This window comes from Myxine glutinosa, chromosome 12 (genome assembly GCF_964187855.1).
Source record: "Myxine glutinosa chromosome 12, kmMyxGlut1.1, whole genome shotgun sequence".
In the NCBI taxonomy this organism is placed as follows: domain Eukaryota; kingdom Metazoa; phylum Chordata; class Myxini; order Myxiniformes; family Myxinidae; genus Myxine; species Myxine glutinosa.
This window is the reverse complement of record NC_136272.1, coordinates 13,750,936-13,768,321: the sequence shown is the minus strand read 5'-3', so window position 1 is coordinate 13,768,321 and position 17,386 is coordinate 13,750,936. Positions and strand designations below refer to the sequence as shown.

Sequence of the window (17,386 nt, the reverse complement as noted above, 5' to 3'; positions counted from 1 at the left end):
CTACAACTGGAGGCAATCCAGGGTTCGGTGATGATCCTGAAAAGAGAACTTGGAACAAAACTCTGAAAAAGTTGAACAGTTTGGTCCAAAAACAGCGGTAAACTTCCAAAAAAGTTATTATTTTTTTCCCACCATTTTCATTTTATTTCATTGAATTATAAACGAACATTAGAACAAATCACCTTGTCTGCACTTTCAAAAACCCTCAGTTGCATCCAGCCCAGCATGAAGGGAGTATGTTTGTGAATGTATAAGAGAAAGGTGGAAACACAAACCTGTGAGTGCCCCTTTGAAGGGAATTTTCATGAACTGAAGATCGTTGACATAGATACCAAGACCATGAAAAGGAAAGTGATCAAGTGGATGAAAAATGTAACCAGGTGAATTTAAAGTAAATGGAGGTGATGCCATTGTCCAATAGATGAATGAAAGAAGAGCAGGTCAGGTGAGCGAAGCTGAATGAAATAAAAGTTGGAGTGAAGACGTTAAAAGGATTTGAGCTTCGCTCCGCATGGGCTGGTGGATTGGAACGTGCAGGTGGAGATCTGCTATTCTTAGATTGCAAAACCATATTCGTCGTGATAATACCTCGATAGGATCCCCGACCAAGGTTATCTGCAGACCCGACCATTGTGCAATTTGGAAAAGGGAGGAGTGGGTATCTTCCTGTAATTCACCAAATGTCCGTCCGTCCGTTCCCAGGTATAGCAAAAACGGCTGAACCAATCCAACGATATTTAGGGTGGGTAATCCTGGGACCCCCCGGAGTAAAACAGGGTATATTGTTTCAACAATTTCACCTTTGGTCTCCAGCATTTTCAGGTTTGGACTCCCGCATAACGTTATTTTCCCGGGTGCAGCACAAACGGCTGCACCGATCGCTGCACCGTAATCACGCAGGACATCCCAAGAACCAAAAAAATACCAACCAGGTGGAGTACTGGGGGTGCACGGCTCCCTCTCCAGCCCACGGACAACGTCGGCCGCAATACCAAGCGTGTTCCGTTAGCAAGCAGCTCGCTTACCGCTCGCCAGGCGGCTCGCTTGATTCAAAGCGCTCAAGGAAGCACTCCAAGGTAACGGAACGGAGTGCTCGACACCTCTTATCACCGATAACGAGCTGCTTGCCAACAGAACACACCTTTGTTGCTCCCCTCCTTCTCTCAACCTTCGCTACTCCCCCCATCAATCCTTCGTGCGACCTCCGTTACCTCAGAACACCGTTGCTCAGCAACCGAAGAGGCGGAAGTGGCAGACAAAGCATCAGGCGTGAAAGTTCAACTTGGTCAAAGAATAAATGTGAATATTACCGCAGATGGATTGTAGAATGGCTGAATTATAAATAAAACATTGTTAAAACCAGGACGAAGACTTCTCTAAACACAAGAATTCACTTTTAGGGGCGTGGTCTGTATTCCAAGCACCTGCGGATCGCGCGAAATTCTCGAATCTTCTCCCTCAACTGAGGTAAATGTTGTTTTTGAAATCCGTGGAGGATAATAACAAGAGATCGTTTGGGGATTACTCACCGGAGGTTTCAGGGAAAATCACTTCAATTTATTGAAATCCTGCGGGTCAAACGACACGAACAACGGCGGGAGAAGTTCGAGAGAAAACACGAACGAACGGAAAATCTGATCGGTGTTTCCGACGACGTCCGCGTTTAGTTATTAAATTCTTTACATTTCCGGTTTCGCATCAGTGTTTAAGACTAGGAGACAGAGTGAACGGTCGCAGATCTTCCAACCTTTGTTTTTTCTTCCCCGTCCCTTTCACCCCTTTACCTTTTTCCCTACTCAACCTGAAGATCTCGCGAACGGTCCCTTCTTGAAGGAGAAATCCTTCGTTTTCTTATTCACTCTCTTATTATCCACGTGTGTGTGGATGTTATTCTTATGCAGGTGGAGTTGCACCTGTGGTGAAAATTTCCTGTCAATCAGACCAACGATTTCATGAGGATCGAAACCTCGAAGAACAACGGTGCCCACCTGATGATCCATGGGGCAAAGGGGGGCATTAAGCTCCAGGGGGCATTAGGCTCCACGACATTGTAAATGCATTTTATCATAACTTCCTGTACAAGAAAAACTCATTCTGATTGGTTCTTGAGTCACTTGAGAACATGGCTGGTGTATCATGAATAACATATAATGCATTTACAATGTAGTGGAGCCTAATGCCCCCTGGAGCTTAATGCCCCCCTTTGTGCCCCCCTTTGTGTAGTGCAGCCTAATGCCCCCTGGAGCTTAATGCCCCCCTTTGCCCTACAATTAATTGAGTGTGTGTGTGTGTGTGTGTGTGTGTGTGCGTGTGTGTGTGTGTGTATCCTGGTTACAAGTCCAACCCCTCCTCAGCGTGGTAACTAGGTGAACGGCGGTGTTTCATCACCTGCCGGCTAACGGGGCTCTGGCATCATACCAAAGGATCACAATGATCCCACGCACAGTTCCAGCATGTTCCCATGAGTGCTCACCTTCGGGGAACTTGCAGCACTCCCAGCTGAAGATGAAGTCTCCACAGAGAGCAAAGCAACACAAGGGCTGAGGGAACTGTGTCGCCCATAACACACCGAGGCCGAGATCGTGACCCCTTGAACTCTTCATCTTTGATAAAGTGTCTTTTGTTGTGCGTAGTTTCTCCCGCCAGGGAATAATGCATTCGCTCGTGTCCGTCCGTGTGTGTGCGTGTGTTTGTGTGTGTGTGTTCGTGTGTGTGTGTGCGTGTGTGTGTTCGTGTGTTTGTGTGTGTGTGTGCGTGTGTGTGTTCGTGTGTGTGTGCGTGTGTGTGTGTGCGTGTGTGTGTGTGTGTGTGTGTGTGTGTGCGTGTGTGTGTTCGTGTGTTTGTGAACAAGATATCTGGAAAGGTTCTGAACGGATTTGGATGAAAGTTGGTGGGATGATTGCCCTTGGGATAAGGAAGAATTGATTCGTTTTTGGTGAAGCTCAGGAAATTCTCCCTTGACATATCAAGGGCCTTTGATACGGTCTGGCACCCAGCTCTGCTCACCAAACTCTCCTCCTATGGTATCCATGGAAATCTCCATGCATGGCTTGCGGACTTCCTCTCTGGTCGTAGTCAACGTGTGGCCCTGAATGGATTTCTCTCATCTCCCCTTCCTGTTCAGGCTGGAGTTCCCCAAGGAAGTGTGCTGGGCCCTGTGCTTTTTCTGGTCTTTATCAATGATCTCTCTGACTCTCTGGAAAATCCTCTCTATCTCTTTGCTGATGACTCCACTCTCTGCCGCTCCATTCCTCTTCCCTCAGATCGGCAGTCTGCAGCCTCCTCACTCTCTGAAGACCTGGACAAAATCACAGACTGGTCAAACAAGTGGAACATGTCTTTCAATCCTGCCAAATCTCACTCTCTTACTATGTCTCTCCGAAAAGATCGACTGGACAACCCTCCCATCTACTTTCTCAACAATCCTCTCCAAGAAGTTCTGTCACTCAAGCTTTTGGGTCTCACTATCTGCCATGATCTTTCTTGGGAAAACCACATTTCCAAGCTGGCCTCCAAAGCCAGTCGCCGACTGGGCATCCTCCGTCGTGCGAAGTCCTTCCTCGGCACACCTGAGCTCCTCACCACATACAAGGCTTTCATCCGCAGCTCAATGGAATACTGTTCTCCCCTATGGGCTGGTGCTCCTGCCTCACACCTGGCTCGGCTTCACGCTGTTGAATCCAAAGCTTTCAAAATCATTGGAATCTCCCGCGATGAAGCTATCTCTGAGGGCCTTTCACTCACTCACCGCAGGCAGGTAGGTGGTCTTTCTGTCTTCTACCGACTCCTCTCCGGCCTTGCTCCCCCAGCTCTCTCTGTGCTCTGTCCCCCAAATATTCCTACAGGTCGCACAAGATCTGCCAGCAACCCTCTGATGGTTAAACTGCCGAAATCTCGGCTCTCTGCTCACCTTCACTCTTTCATTCCTCTTTTCTCCCGCCTGTGGAACAAACTCCCACACTCCCTTCAATCCCTCTCCTCCCTCCAGGTCTTTAAAACAGCTGTTCACCACCATCTCTTATCTTCCCCCATGCATAACCTTGATCTTTTCTACCCCCACTAATTCACCCCAGATCCACCTTGTTTGAAATTCCAACTTATTTCCTGGAAATCCTGGCAGTGTCCATATGTTTATACCTCTCCCACCCCCCCCCCCACTTCACATGCCTCCCCCCCTTCACATGCCTCCCCCCCTTCACATGCCTCCCCCCCCTTCACATGCCTCCCCCCCCCAAAGCCCTCTCCCTCCCACAGATCTCTCGATGTCTCCATGTCTCTCGGTCCCTGCTCTCAAATGTTGTGTTTGTGTCCTTCCCCCTCTCTCCCCATCTTGTCTACCGCTCCCGATGTTATTTGTTTTATGTGTCTGTTTGTCTTTCTGTGTGATAAATGTTCGCTCTTTCACGAGCCTCGATCTTGTATACAAACAAAAAAAAAAAAAAAAAAAAAAAAAAAAATTATTCCGGATCCAGGAAGTTTTTTTGGGAATTTTTTTTTCTGTTTTCCTTTAAAAACCATTTTCTCTGCAGTAATTGGACCGATTGAGATCAAATTTTCACCGTAGGGGGGACTCGGTCTGTAGAATATTTTTATGGTAATTATGATGTCACAGGTCACGTGGTTCGGCCGCCATATTGTTTTTCGTGAAAACACGAAAACCCATTTTCTCTGCAACGGCTGAACAGATCGAGGCCAAACTTTGCAGGCAGAATCGCATACCCATGACAAACAAAAAAAGTCAGCGAGCATGACGTCATGCATCACATGGTTTCAGAGTTATGACGTTTTTAAGCACAAATCTTTAAAACCTAGCTCCTCTCTCATTTGTGATCCAATCGAGGGGAAACTTCACAGATCTGTTCAACATATCAGTCTACTAAAACGTCCTTTTGGAATTTGCGATAGGTCACGTGGTTTGGCAGACATTGTTAATTAAACGCAAATAATAAAAACATTTATATCTCTTGAACAACTTCATTGATCGACGTGAAACTTCATACTGTAGTAGAAATCATGAAGAGTAAAACGTTTGCAAAATTTGAAGATGATTGGATGTACGGTCTGGAAGCTAGAAGTTGTTATTGTGTGAAGAAGAAGAGTCTTCGACTGTGGACGATTAATTATTTATCACATGTACAGACTTGCAGGCATCGTTTGACACAATCTACCGGGTTAATTTGAACCTCAAATAAAATTATAATTCCAGATTTGTCAAATGGCTGAGGTATAAAAAATCGCATATTCACCCAGGGTCGTGAGGCTGAAGAAGAAGAAACCTCGCATGGGCTTCCCAAACCAAATAAATAATTCTTGTTCTGGATTTGCGATTTGCAGGTTTATAACTACCGCCAGGGAGTAATGCATTAAATCGTGTCCGTCCGTGTGTGTGTGTGTTCGTATGTTCGTGTGTTTGTGAACAAGATATCTGGAAAAGTTCTGAACGGATTTGGATGAAAGTTGGTGGGATGATTGCCCTTGGGATAAGGAAGAATTGATTCGTTTTTGGTGAAGCTCAGGATATTATTCCGGGTCCAGGAATTTTTTGGGGAAATTTTTTTGGGAAAGATTTTTTCTGTTTTACTGCATTAAAGCTTTTATTCTTATTCTTAAATGATGTTTTTCTCCTCTAATTCCGAGATATATCAAAATAAATTCTCTGACAGTTAGGGCTTACTTTTTCATTTTCTTGTTTTGGGGAGAGGGGATGTTAAACAAAACATATTATTCCAACTAAACCCACAGCGGGAGTATGCGCCCTGCTGAGTGGCGTTCTCGTTGTGTCTTTTATCGACCATATAAAACACTGTGTGTGTGTGTATTTGTGTGTCTGTCCCCCTTCATAACGGTAGGTTTTAAAGGCTTTGAGTAGTGCTTCAAGAGAGATTTGAGTTGGGGGTTTAATCGGAAATCTTTCAACACGCCCCTGTGTCCACAGGTTAAAATACCACTATAATTCACCAAATGTCCGTCTGTCTGCCCGTCTGTCCATCCGTAGGTACCGCAAAAATGGCTGAACTGATCCCAACGATATTTTGGGTGGGTAATCCTGGGATTCCCTGGAGTAAAATAGGCTATATTGTTTTGGCAATTTCAGCTTTGGCCTCCAGCATTTTCAGGTTTTGACTCCCACATAGTTATTTTCCCGGGTGCCACACAAATGGCTGCACCGATCGCTGCACCGATTGGACTCAGTGACCTCGGACAAAGAGCTTTTATAAGGACATGGGTTGAATCCCTGCTTCAGAGAATGCCAACCTCCTCCCCGCCATCACAGTAGTCTCCCCAACTCACAATCCCACGAGATATGTGGAAAGGATGACCCAAAACCAATTATCTTCTTTTTGATTCATATATAAACATCATTAAAAGTAACTAATGACCTCGGCCAAAGTTCAAACGACGTGAGTTTAATCTGCACATCAGAGAATTCCACATTGCTATTTGGGTGGTGTATAAGCTAACAGATCGCTGGCTCCATCGGCTCAAAATACTTTTAACTGTTGACTTGGTAGTTTTTACAATGAAGGAAACATTAACAATGTTATTTTGTTAGAAGTTTTAAAATGTTAAAAGTTTATTTTGTGATTAATTTGTGATTGGAGTTATGTTGTTTGGAATGAAAAAAGATATCGAGTTCAAGTAAATGACGACATGCCGTGATGGTTTCTACTTTCTGAACGTGAACTTCACGGATCGCCATATGCAGATTCGCCACGGACACACGATCGATGTTTCTATACGTGAACGTACCCGTTTGTTTGCGAACGGGTACTTTTTTCATGGAAGACCTTCACGAACTTGCTGTCCATGTCTGACGTGCGACTGAAGGTGCTCCAGGAATGTGGAATTAATTGGTTTCATGCTTTAGCATTCGCCATATCTGTATTGCCTGTTTGCTTCTGTCCTCCTACCCGTGCATAGCTGGGGTAACTCACTCGTTTCGATAATATGAGTATAGATAATGGGTATTCCTCTGAACATTTCATTGGTTGTAGTATTGTTTTGAATCAGGCTACGCCAGCCACTTTTGCGAACACAACAAAGCACCTCTCAGTCGCTTACAAAGCGGTCGATGCAGAATGACTGGGTTGGCAGGCGATAGCAAGCTGCTTGCGAATGGAACTCACCCTCTTGTCCAGATCAATTAATAGATCAGCCTCTCAAAGCATTACCAATCATTCATTCAGATCAGATCAGATCCAATCAATCAATCAGATCGGTTCATTGGAATCTCCTGCGATGAAACTAAATCCGAGGGCCTTTCACTCACTCACCGCAGGCAGGTTGGTGGTCTTTCTGTCTTCTTCCGACTCCTCTCCGGCCTTGCTCCCCCAGCTCTCTCTGTGTTCTGTACCCCCAATATTCCTGCAGGTCGCACAAGATCTGCCAGTAACGCTCTCCTGGTGAAATTGCCAAAACCAAGACTCTCTGCTCACCTTCACTCCTTCATTCCTCTTTTCTCCCGCCTCTGGAACAAACTCCCTCACTCTCTTCAATCCCATTCATCCCTCCAGGTCTTTAAAACAGCTGTTCACCACCACCTCTTATCTTCCCCCATCCAAAACCTTGATCTTTTCAACCCCCGCTAATTTCACCCCAGATTCACTTTTTTGAAATACCAACTTCTTTCAGGGAACTCCTTGCAGTGTTCATATGTTTTATGCCTCTCCCAACTCCCCCCCCCCCCCCCAAGCCCTCTCCCTCCCACATTTTTCTCGATGTCCCTGCTCTCAAATGTTGTGTTTGTGTCCTTCCCCCTCTCTCCCCATCTTGGCTACCGCTCCCCTTATTTTGTGTTTTATGTGTCGGTTTGATTGTTTGTGTGATAAATGTTAGCTCTTTCACGAGCCTCGATCTTGTATACAAAAAAGAAAAAAAGACTTCGGGATCCTGGACCAACAGGCAGCCATGACGGGAATTCGAAACAAACGTGTCGCATTTAAGAGACAGAATTCATCAGATCCCACAGGAAGTCCCGGACAAGAAAGATGCGGAATAACGGACAACAAGTGGCAGACGAGAAGAAAAAGGCTGGATAGTGCCATTCACCGAGTCATGAAACCACAACCATCCTTGACAATGTTGGTGAATGTCGGCAGAGGCCCTCACTTTTGCACCTTTGTTCCCTTTTAAATGTCTTCTCCACAACAACTTGAGCCTTTTACATGAAACTTTCAACATAGGAGCGCTTAGCCATGGATACATGTCTTACAAATTTATATGATGATTGGATGGAAAAGGAAAATGTGCCCAGGATTCCAAAAAGTCTGTCTTCTGTTGGCATGGGTTGCAGCAGGGTGTTTCAGGTATCAGGAACAAATGGCCTTGAGCTCGCTTCGCTCAACATCGGCCAAAGTGAACAAGGAAAAACCTCTTCACAGGACCACTGTGAATGTGGGGAAAGAGGGGGGAATATCCCAGGCAGAATGATAAATTGTCCTTCGCCAAATTTGTGATTATCAATTTGGCTCCGCCTGCCTGACTTGGTCGGACCTGCCAGGAGCAAGGCTCGAGCAGGTATAGCTATCGAGGTCACAGGACCACGTAAGCTTCCCCACTACGATCAAAGTGGTTTCACGATCAAGGAAGAAAGTAGACGACTGGATGGACACATGTTCCAAAGATAAAAGGAAACGAGCAAATGAATATGGATAGACAAATCAAGATCTAGAAGAAGCACAAAAGATTTTCAAAATGCCTTGGAGGTGACGTCCTCATCCCAATGCTCCTGAATGAGCACAACACCAATGGGGTTCCTGACTCGTGGAAAATCAAGATAAGACACATTGTAGCGGTTACCGCTGGGTGTACACAATCGCCTTGCACCTGCCAGGACGCGGCCAGGGCGCAATCGCCATGCCGGGCTCGCCCGGACGGGCCCAGACGCGCCTCTCCCGGGCATGCCCGAACTCGCTGGTCCCGGGCTCGCCCGAACCTCCCGGGCACGCCCGGTCTTGTCTTTCCCGGGCATGCCCGCTCTCGCCTTTCCAGGGCTCGCCCAGAGCGTCCGGGCATGCCCGCTCTCGCCTTTCCAGGGCTCGTCCAGAACGCCCGGGCATGCCCGCTCTCGCCTTTCCAGGGCTCGTCCAGGACGCCCGGGCATGCCCGCTCTCGCCTTTCCAGGGCTCGTCCAGGACGCCCGGGCATGCCCGCTCTCGCCTTTCCAGGGCTCGTCCAGGACGCCCGGGCATGCCCGCTCTCGCCTTTCCAGGGCTCGTCCAGGACGCCCGGGCATGCCCGCTCTCGCCTTTCCAGGGCTCGTCCAGGACGCCCGGGCATGCCCGCTCTCGACTTGCCAGGGCTCGTCCAGGACGCCCGGGCATGCCCGCTCTCGACTTGCCAGGCCACGTCCAGCATGCCCGGGCAGGTCCAGACTCGCCTTTCCCGGACTCGCCCTTGACACCCGGGCATGCCCGGTCTCGCTTTTCCCGGGCAAACGCTCCGGCATAAATATGTATATATATTGCTGCCCGATAAACGGGCTTTTCAGAGTACCCGAGTTTGATACGTGCAATAAAGCAACTCGGACGAATTTCCGTCTTTGGTCGCGTCAATCCTTTCGACTCGCGTTGGAGCACAGCTCCTTCATTGGTGACCCCGAACATGGACACGGCAGTGGATCTTAAACTGCCTACCTTCTGGGAGGCTCACGCGGCTGTTTGGTTCACCCAGGCGGACTCCCAGTTCGCCCTGCGAGGCATCACCGCAGACGACACCCGCTTCCACCATGTCGTGGCAGCGCTCAGCTCCGCCACCGCGGCCCGCGCCCTGAGCCTCCTCGAGCGCCCGCCAGCTGCTGACAAGTATGACGCGATTAAGACGCTCCTCCTCGACGCTTTCGCCCTCTCACCGGCGGCACGCGCACGGCGCCTGCTCGACCTGCCCGAGCTCGGCGACACGCGCCCGTCCGAGCGCATGGACTGCATGCTCTCGTTGCTCGGTGAGCACTCTCCGGATTTTCTGTTCCGCGAGCTGTTCCTTCGCCAGCTGCCTCATCCGGTACGCCTCGCCCTGGCTGGCACGTCGATCACAGATCCCCGCGCCCTCGCCAGGGAAGCCGACAAGATCTCCTCGGCGGGCCAGCACATCGGAGCGGCTACCTGGAGCCCGCCGCCGTCCGAGGCGACGCCCACGACGCCCGAGCGCCCTGCGCGCTTGGAGGCCGAACTGCCGGTGCAACTGGCGGCCGCCACGCCGCGCCGACCGCTTCCAACATGACGGCCGGGGCCTCCACCTGACCAGGCGTGGTGTTATTACCACGCCAGGTTCGGACACAAGGCTCGGACATGCCGACCCCCGTGCACTTTCGGCAAGTCGGGAAACGGCCGGGCCGGCGTTCATTACCAGCCATGAGCGCCGGCCACTCGGGCAACTTGCTTTTTATTAAGGACAAAGCATCCGGGCGGCGTTTCTTTTGTGACACCGGCGCCCAACTGAGCGTCATACCCGCCTCCGAGTAGGACAGGCGGAACGCCGTTTGCGGCCCCTCTTTGGTCGCTGCTAATGGCTCGGCCATACGCACTTTCGGCCCGCGCAACGTCACCCTCTGCTTCGGCAGCCAGCGCTTTCAGTGGACCTTTGTGACCGCCAGCGTCCCCATGGCTTTGCTGGGCACCGACTTCCTCTGCGCGCATGGGCTGCTGGTCGACGTCAAACGACGTCGCCTTGTCAATGCCGAGACCTTCAGCTCCCTGGCGTGTACGATGAGCAGCTCCGCGCCGACCGAACTGGCATGCGCCCTCCCGACGGCGAACGAGTTAGCTCGCCTGCTCGCGGAATTCCCGGCCCTCACGCGGCCGACGTTTTCGGCCGTCGCGGTGCGGCATAGGATCGAGCACCACATACCCACTACGGGCCCGCCGGTCTACGCCAGGGCCTGCCGCCTCGACCCGGCCAAGCTCGCCGTGGCAAAGGCCAAGTTCGACGCGTTGGAGCGCCTCGGCATCGTGCGGCGCTCCGATAGCGCATGGGCCTCACCACTGCACATCGTGCTAAAGCCAGGGGGCGGATGGCGCCCGTGTGGCGACTACCGCCGCCTCAACGACGCTACCACCCCCGAGAGGTACCCGATCCCGCACATCCAGGACTTTTCCGCCCGTTTGGCGGGACGGGTCATATTTTCAAAAATTGACCTGATACGGGGATACCACCAGGTACCTGTCCGGCCGGCCGACGTCCCGAAGACGGCCGTCATCACGCCGTTCGGCCTGTTCGAATTTTTGAGGATGCCGTTTGGCCTCAAGAATGCGGCCCAGGCGTTCCAACGCTTGATGGACGGCGTGCTGCGCGACCTGCCATTTCTTTTCGTCTATCTGGACGACATCCTCGTCGCCAGAACGTCCCACGCCGAGCACCTCCTCCACCTCTGAACACTGTTCGGTCGCCTCAGCGAGCACGGCTTAATTGTCAACCCGGCCAAATGCCACTTCGGCACGACGACCGTTGACCTTTTGGGCCACCGCATCACCAAGACCGGGGCTGTGCCGCTGCCGACGAAGGTCGAGGCCATCACCACGTTCCCGCGTCCCCGCTCCATCAAGGCCCTACAAGAGTTCCTCGGCATGGTGAATTTTTATCACCGATTCGTGCCCCGCGCTGCTCAGCTCATGCGGCCCCTTTACGAGGCCCTCCGGGGCAAGCCGGCCAAGCATGACATCGCCTGGTCCGCGGCCATGGACGCGGCATTCGCGAGCGCAAAGCGGGCCCTCGCCGACACAATGCTGCTGGCTCACCCGGTGCTCAATGCGCCCATCGCCCTCACTACGGACGCCTCCAACTACGCGGTGGGCGACGTCCATGAACAATGGGTGGACGGGGTTTGGCAGCCACTCGCTTTTTTCAGCCGGCAACTCCGGCCGAACGAGTTAAAATACAGCACGTTCGACCGCGAGCTCCTCGGTCTATTCCTGGCCGTTCGCCATTTCCGCCACCTCCTGGAGGGCCGCCCGTTCACGGCTTTCGTCGACCACAAGCCATTGGTTTACGCAATGGCCAAAGTCACGGAGCCGTGGTCGGCCCGCCAGCAGCACCACCTCTCCGCCGTGTCGGAATTTACCACGGACATCTGGCACGTCGCCGGCAAAGACAACGCCGTGGCCGACTGGCTTTCTTGGGCCAGCGCGAACGCGGTCCACCTCGGCGTGGACTTCGCGCTCATGGCGGCCGACCAGACCGCCGACACCACGGTGCAGGCCCTCCGAGCGGCGGACACGGGCCTCCGCCTGGCCGACATCCCCTTCGCGGACACTGTCCTGCTCTGCGACGTCTCCCAGGGCCAGCCTCGCCCCATCGTGCCCGTTACCTGGCAGCGCTGCATCTTCGCCTCCATCCACGGCCTTTCTCACCCAGGCCGGAAAGCTTCTCAGAAGCTGGTGTCGGCGCGTTTCGTCTGGCACGGCCTTCGACGGGACGTCCGCGACTGGGCCAACGCCTGCACGGCCTGCCAGCGGGCCAAGGTCCACCGCCACACCCAGGCCCCACTGGCACCTTTCACCATGCCCGAACGGCGTTTCGACCACTTCCACGTGGACCTGGTGGGTCCCCTGCCCCCATCGCGGGGGTTCACCCACCTGCTCACCATGGTGGACAGGACCACCAGGTGGCCGGAGGCCGTGCCCCTCACCTCCACCACCACCGCCGACGTGGCGCAGGCGTTCATCGCCACCTGGGTCGAGTGCTTCGGCGCACCGGCGGACATCTCGTCCGACCGCGGCCCACAGTTCACGTCCGAACTTTGGGGCGCGGTCGCCCGCTTGTTGGGAGTCACTCTGCACCACACCACGGCCTACCACCCCCAAGCCAACGGGTTGTGCAAGCGGTTTCACCGGCCGCACTCATGGCCGGCCTTCAGGACGACGGTTGGGCCGACCGGCTGCCGTGGGTCCTTTTGGGCCTCCGCACGGTCCCCAAGGAGGACCTCCGGGCGTCCGCCGCCGAGCTCGTCTACGGCCAGCCGCTCCGCGTCCCGGGCGAGTTCGTGCCCGACGCTACCAGTCCCTGGTCCGCCGCATGCCAGCGCTCGGACCTCCAGGAGGCCGCCCGACGATTTGCCCCCGTGCCAACGTCCCGCCACGGTGGCCCCCAGTCCTACGTCCCCCCGGCGCTTCGCACAGCGGAGTACGTCTTTGTGCGTCATGACGCACACCGGGGGCCACTCCGGCCGCCGTACGACGGGCCCTTCCGGGTCCTGCGACGGGGCGACAAATCATTCGTCGTCGACTTCGGCGGCCGGTCGGATCGGATTTCTGTGGACCGCCTCAAACCGGCGCACGTGGACGTCGACCGACCACCACGGTTGGCCCTTCCTCCGCGGCGAGGCCGCCCCCCATCCACAGTTCTCCCCGCTCGACCACCCACCACCACATCGGACCCCCCCCCCCCCACGACCCTCCAGGGGTCGCTTCGGCCAGGTCATCCGGACCCCCTTAAATTGACCCTGCCGGTGCAGGTCGATTCTGGAGGGGCGTGTGTAGCGGTTACCGCTGGGTGTACACAATCGCCTTGCACCTGCCAGGACGCGGCCAGGGCACAATCGCCATGCCGGGCTCGTCCGGACGGGCCCAGACGCGCCTCTCCTGGGCATGCCCGAACTCGCTGTTCCCGGGCTCACGCGAACCTCCCGGGCACGCCCGGTCTCGTCTTTCCCGGGCTCGCCCAGAACGCCCGGGCATGCCCGCTCTCGTCTTTCCAGGGCTCGTCCAGGACGCCCGGGCATGCCCGCTCTCGACTTGCCAGACCTCGTCCAGCACGCCCGGGCAGGTCCAGACTCGCCTTTCCAGGACTCACCCTTGACACCCGGTCTCGCTTTTCCCGGGCAAACGCTCCGGCATAAATGTGTATATATATTGCTGCCCGATAAACGGGCTTTTCAGAGTACCCGAGTTTGATACGTGCAATAAAGCAACTCGGACGAATTTCCGTCTTTGGTCGCGTCAATCCTTTCGACTCGCGTTGGAGCACAGCTCCTTCAACATCAAATTAAGACTTCCACAGTACGAAAAAACAACTTTTGAGTTTGACAACATTCAGAGCTGCACCCACTGGGATTGGTGAAGAGTATTGTTGTTGTTTCGGATGCAGCCTGTGGCTACTGGTTGCATCATTTCCTGGAAACGCAGCTGTGCTGCTGATGCAGTGCCCCTATTACCAGTAAGCTGGTACGCATTTTCCTGACCTCGGAAAGATGACCGGCTGAGTCAACCACCCGGTGTTACTTCAACAGCATGACAGGTGCTCAAACTCAACATCCTAACATCTGAAACCAGCCACCTGATCCGTGACTTTTTGAAGAAATAAAATACAGTCGGACCCCGGACCCCGCCATTCGCGGCATTTTCCAGGAAAGTATCCTCCGCGAGTCGTGGGGTCCCACGGTATTACGTTCCAGGATCCCCCAAAGCGACTGTCTTCCAAGAATGTTCTTGATTGACAAGTAAAATATTTCTTTTTTTCTCACTTTGCATAAAATATTATTTCAATCCAATGTTGCTTTTTTATCAGAAGCATTTTCATGCCCCGAGAGCACCAAGCAATGTCGCAGACAAAACGGATTAACAGCCCGGCAAATGATACATCACAAGCAAACTCCCCGATCAAAGGGCACGTAGGATAGCCTGAATGTGGAGGTATGCTCACTCACCTGTGAGCTGGAGGTATGCTTACTCACCTGTGAGCTGTCTATTGAAACATTTATTTAATTTAACTCAGCTTGGGCAATGGGTTGAACACTGTCTGCTTTGGGATGTCAGGCTTCGAGGTCCGAATCCTGTCCTTTTACTTATTATTTAAGGATTATAAAATATTTTATTGTTATTTTATATTTATTTTTAAAATATTTTACTTGCAGACCATAGAATTATAACCAGGCTAAGTCACAGTTTAGTCATTTCGACAAAAACGTGAAAAATATTTTTATGTTTATATTGCTCACTTACGTTTAAGTGATCATATTTGTTTCATTCCTGCATCACCAAAAGGTTCAATTAAATAGTTATGTATGTTTTCATCACTCCTATGGGGTAAAAATAGGGCAAAACTCCAACACCCCAATATGGCTTATATTATAACCAGCTAAGTCACAATGGACTTGGCCCATTTGTAATATTGATACAAGTGGGCGTTGCTTAGTAAATGTTAAAAAGAGCACAAGGAACGGAAATATACCGGTCATTTTATCATGAGTGATTTATTCAATAAAAGTGTAACTATTTGACCAACGTTCAGAAAACTATAAATGTTTAGAACTACAAACCTTCAGACAACTTTAAATGTTCAGAAAACTATAAATGTTCAGATTATGAACATGTTTAAATGTTTAGTCTATATTCATGTAGTTCAGGAGTACAAGGCCTCATTCAGTATTCGTAATCGTCACCATCGCTGTCACTTTCATCATTGTTGCCATTTTTGCGATGCACTGTCCAACATGTGGCAGATTTCGGTACAAATCCTGATGTTCTAGAGGTATGATGTTCTTATTCACTAGTTTCTGAAGATCATTATATTTTTCTAGCTTAAGAGGAACATGCCCATCAGGATATTTCTGTTGTGGATTGTTGGCTGCTTCGTTTGCTTTCCTTTTGTATGGATTGAACTTGACCTAGGGCTCAAATTGACTGCAGCTGTGCCTTGCCCACACATCATTTTTATGAGGTATGAGCCGGGAAATATTATTTAAGCTTACCTTTATATTTTATGAAATGTATCAGGTCATAAAAACATGAGCTAAGCTGACTTCAGCAAAATGGCTGACAGGCATGAGCCATGTGCCCACTTCGTGTCGAGTACTACAACCAGGCTGTCACATAGGTGGACTGAGCCTGAATGTAATTCTGTATTTTGACCTATTTACTCGGTTCTAGTTCGGGCCATGATGCAGATATCACCCAGGTAGTGGTTTTAGACAATGGAGAGAGCCATCTTTTATGTAAAAATGTCACTAACTCAATATCTATTAAAAAATGTGACTGAGCCTGGTTATAATTCTATGGTCTTCAATTTATAAAATAAATTAATAAATTAGTTTAATTAATTAATTAATTAAATTTATTTATTTATTAAATTTAAATTAATACATTTATTAAATTAATACATAATTAAAAATTAAATTAAAAATAAAAAAATACATAATAATTAATACATAATAATTATAAAATTAATTTAAAATTAATACTTTTATTAAATTTATTAATAAAACTAAATTAATAAATAAATAAATTAATAAACATTTTAAAAATATTTTATTGTTACTGCAGATGGAGGAAATGTTGAGTTGGATCTTGGAGACGGCGTGAAGCTGGAAGGTGTGAAAACATTTTGTTACCTAGGGGACATGCTGAATGGAGAAGGTGGATCAGACTCGGCAACGGTTGCTAGAGTGAGATGTGTATGGAAGACGTTTCGGGAACTGAGTGGCGTGCTGATGAGGAGGGGAGTGTCGTTGAAGCTGAAGGGAAAGGTGTATGCTGCATGTGTGACAAGTGTTATGATTTATGGGAGCGAGACATGGGTAATGAACGTAGAGCAGCAACGAAGGCTGGAAAGGGTGGAAATGCGAATGGTTCGATGGATGTGCGGAGTATCGTTGAGAGAGAGGAAGACAAATGATGAATTGCGAAAGATGATGGGAATAGAGCCTGTGATTGATGCTGTGAAGAGTAACAGGTTGAGATGGTTTGGTCATGTGTTGAGGAAGGATGAAAGTGACTGGTTGAGAAGAGTGACGGAAATGAATGTAGAAGGAAGTAGAGGACGGGGAAGACCGAGAAAGACTTGGCTAAAGATGGTCGAAGAAGAAATGCGGGCAAGGGGGTTAACAAGGGGAGACACAGGAAATAGGGTAAAATGGAGAAGATTGTCATGGGGACCGCAAGTCTCACCCCCGCTCTTGCAGGGAAAATGGCCTTAAAATGCCTGTTGTTGTTGTATAAAATATTTTATTGCTAAAAATATTCAATCTGAACACATGGAACTTTGGACAAGTGGAATAAACATGGTCTAAGTTCGAATTCCTGCTTTTTAATCCTTTATTTAAATACTCTTGATACTTGAATGTAAAAAAGAAAAGAAAAAAAAAAGGCATCAAGAGCATTAGGGCCCATGTTTAAAGACTTGGCTCAAAGGGCCTCGATTCGAATCCCACGGGTGTTGCCGAGGCGGCGGATCCTGGACTTCAAATGTAGCTTTCATTGAAGGGAACGGTGAGAGTGTTTACCATCGCTAACTACAGGTCTGTTGGACGTACAAAAATTAATATATTCTCTCCTGGTGTTGGCTTAGTGGTTAGGGTGCCGGCTTGGGATCCTAGGATCCTGGGTTCGAATCCCGGTCGATTGCTGAATTAACGCCAGGGGGGTTGACTCAGCCTGTCATCCTTCCGAGGTCGGCA

General features: G+C 50.4%; 1 protein-coding gene across 1 annotated transcript in view; it reads right to left on the bottom strand.

Annotated features, from left to right (window-relative positions):
- LOC137437272 (protein CASC3-like) overlaps positions 1-17,386 on the bottom strand; it is a 54,531-nt gene that overhangs the window by 36,352 nt on the left and 793 nt on the right. The window contains exon 2 of the mRNA XM_078766248.1: positions 2,419-2,512. Coding sequence (XP_078622374.1) covers positions 2,419-2,512 — 94 coding nt within the window. The remainder of the gene's footprint in view (positions 1-2,418; positions 2,513-17,386) is intronic.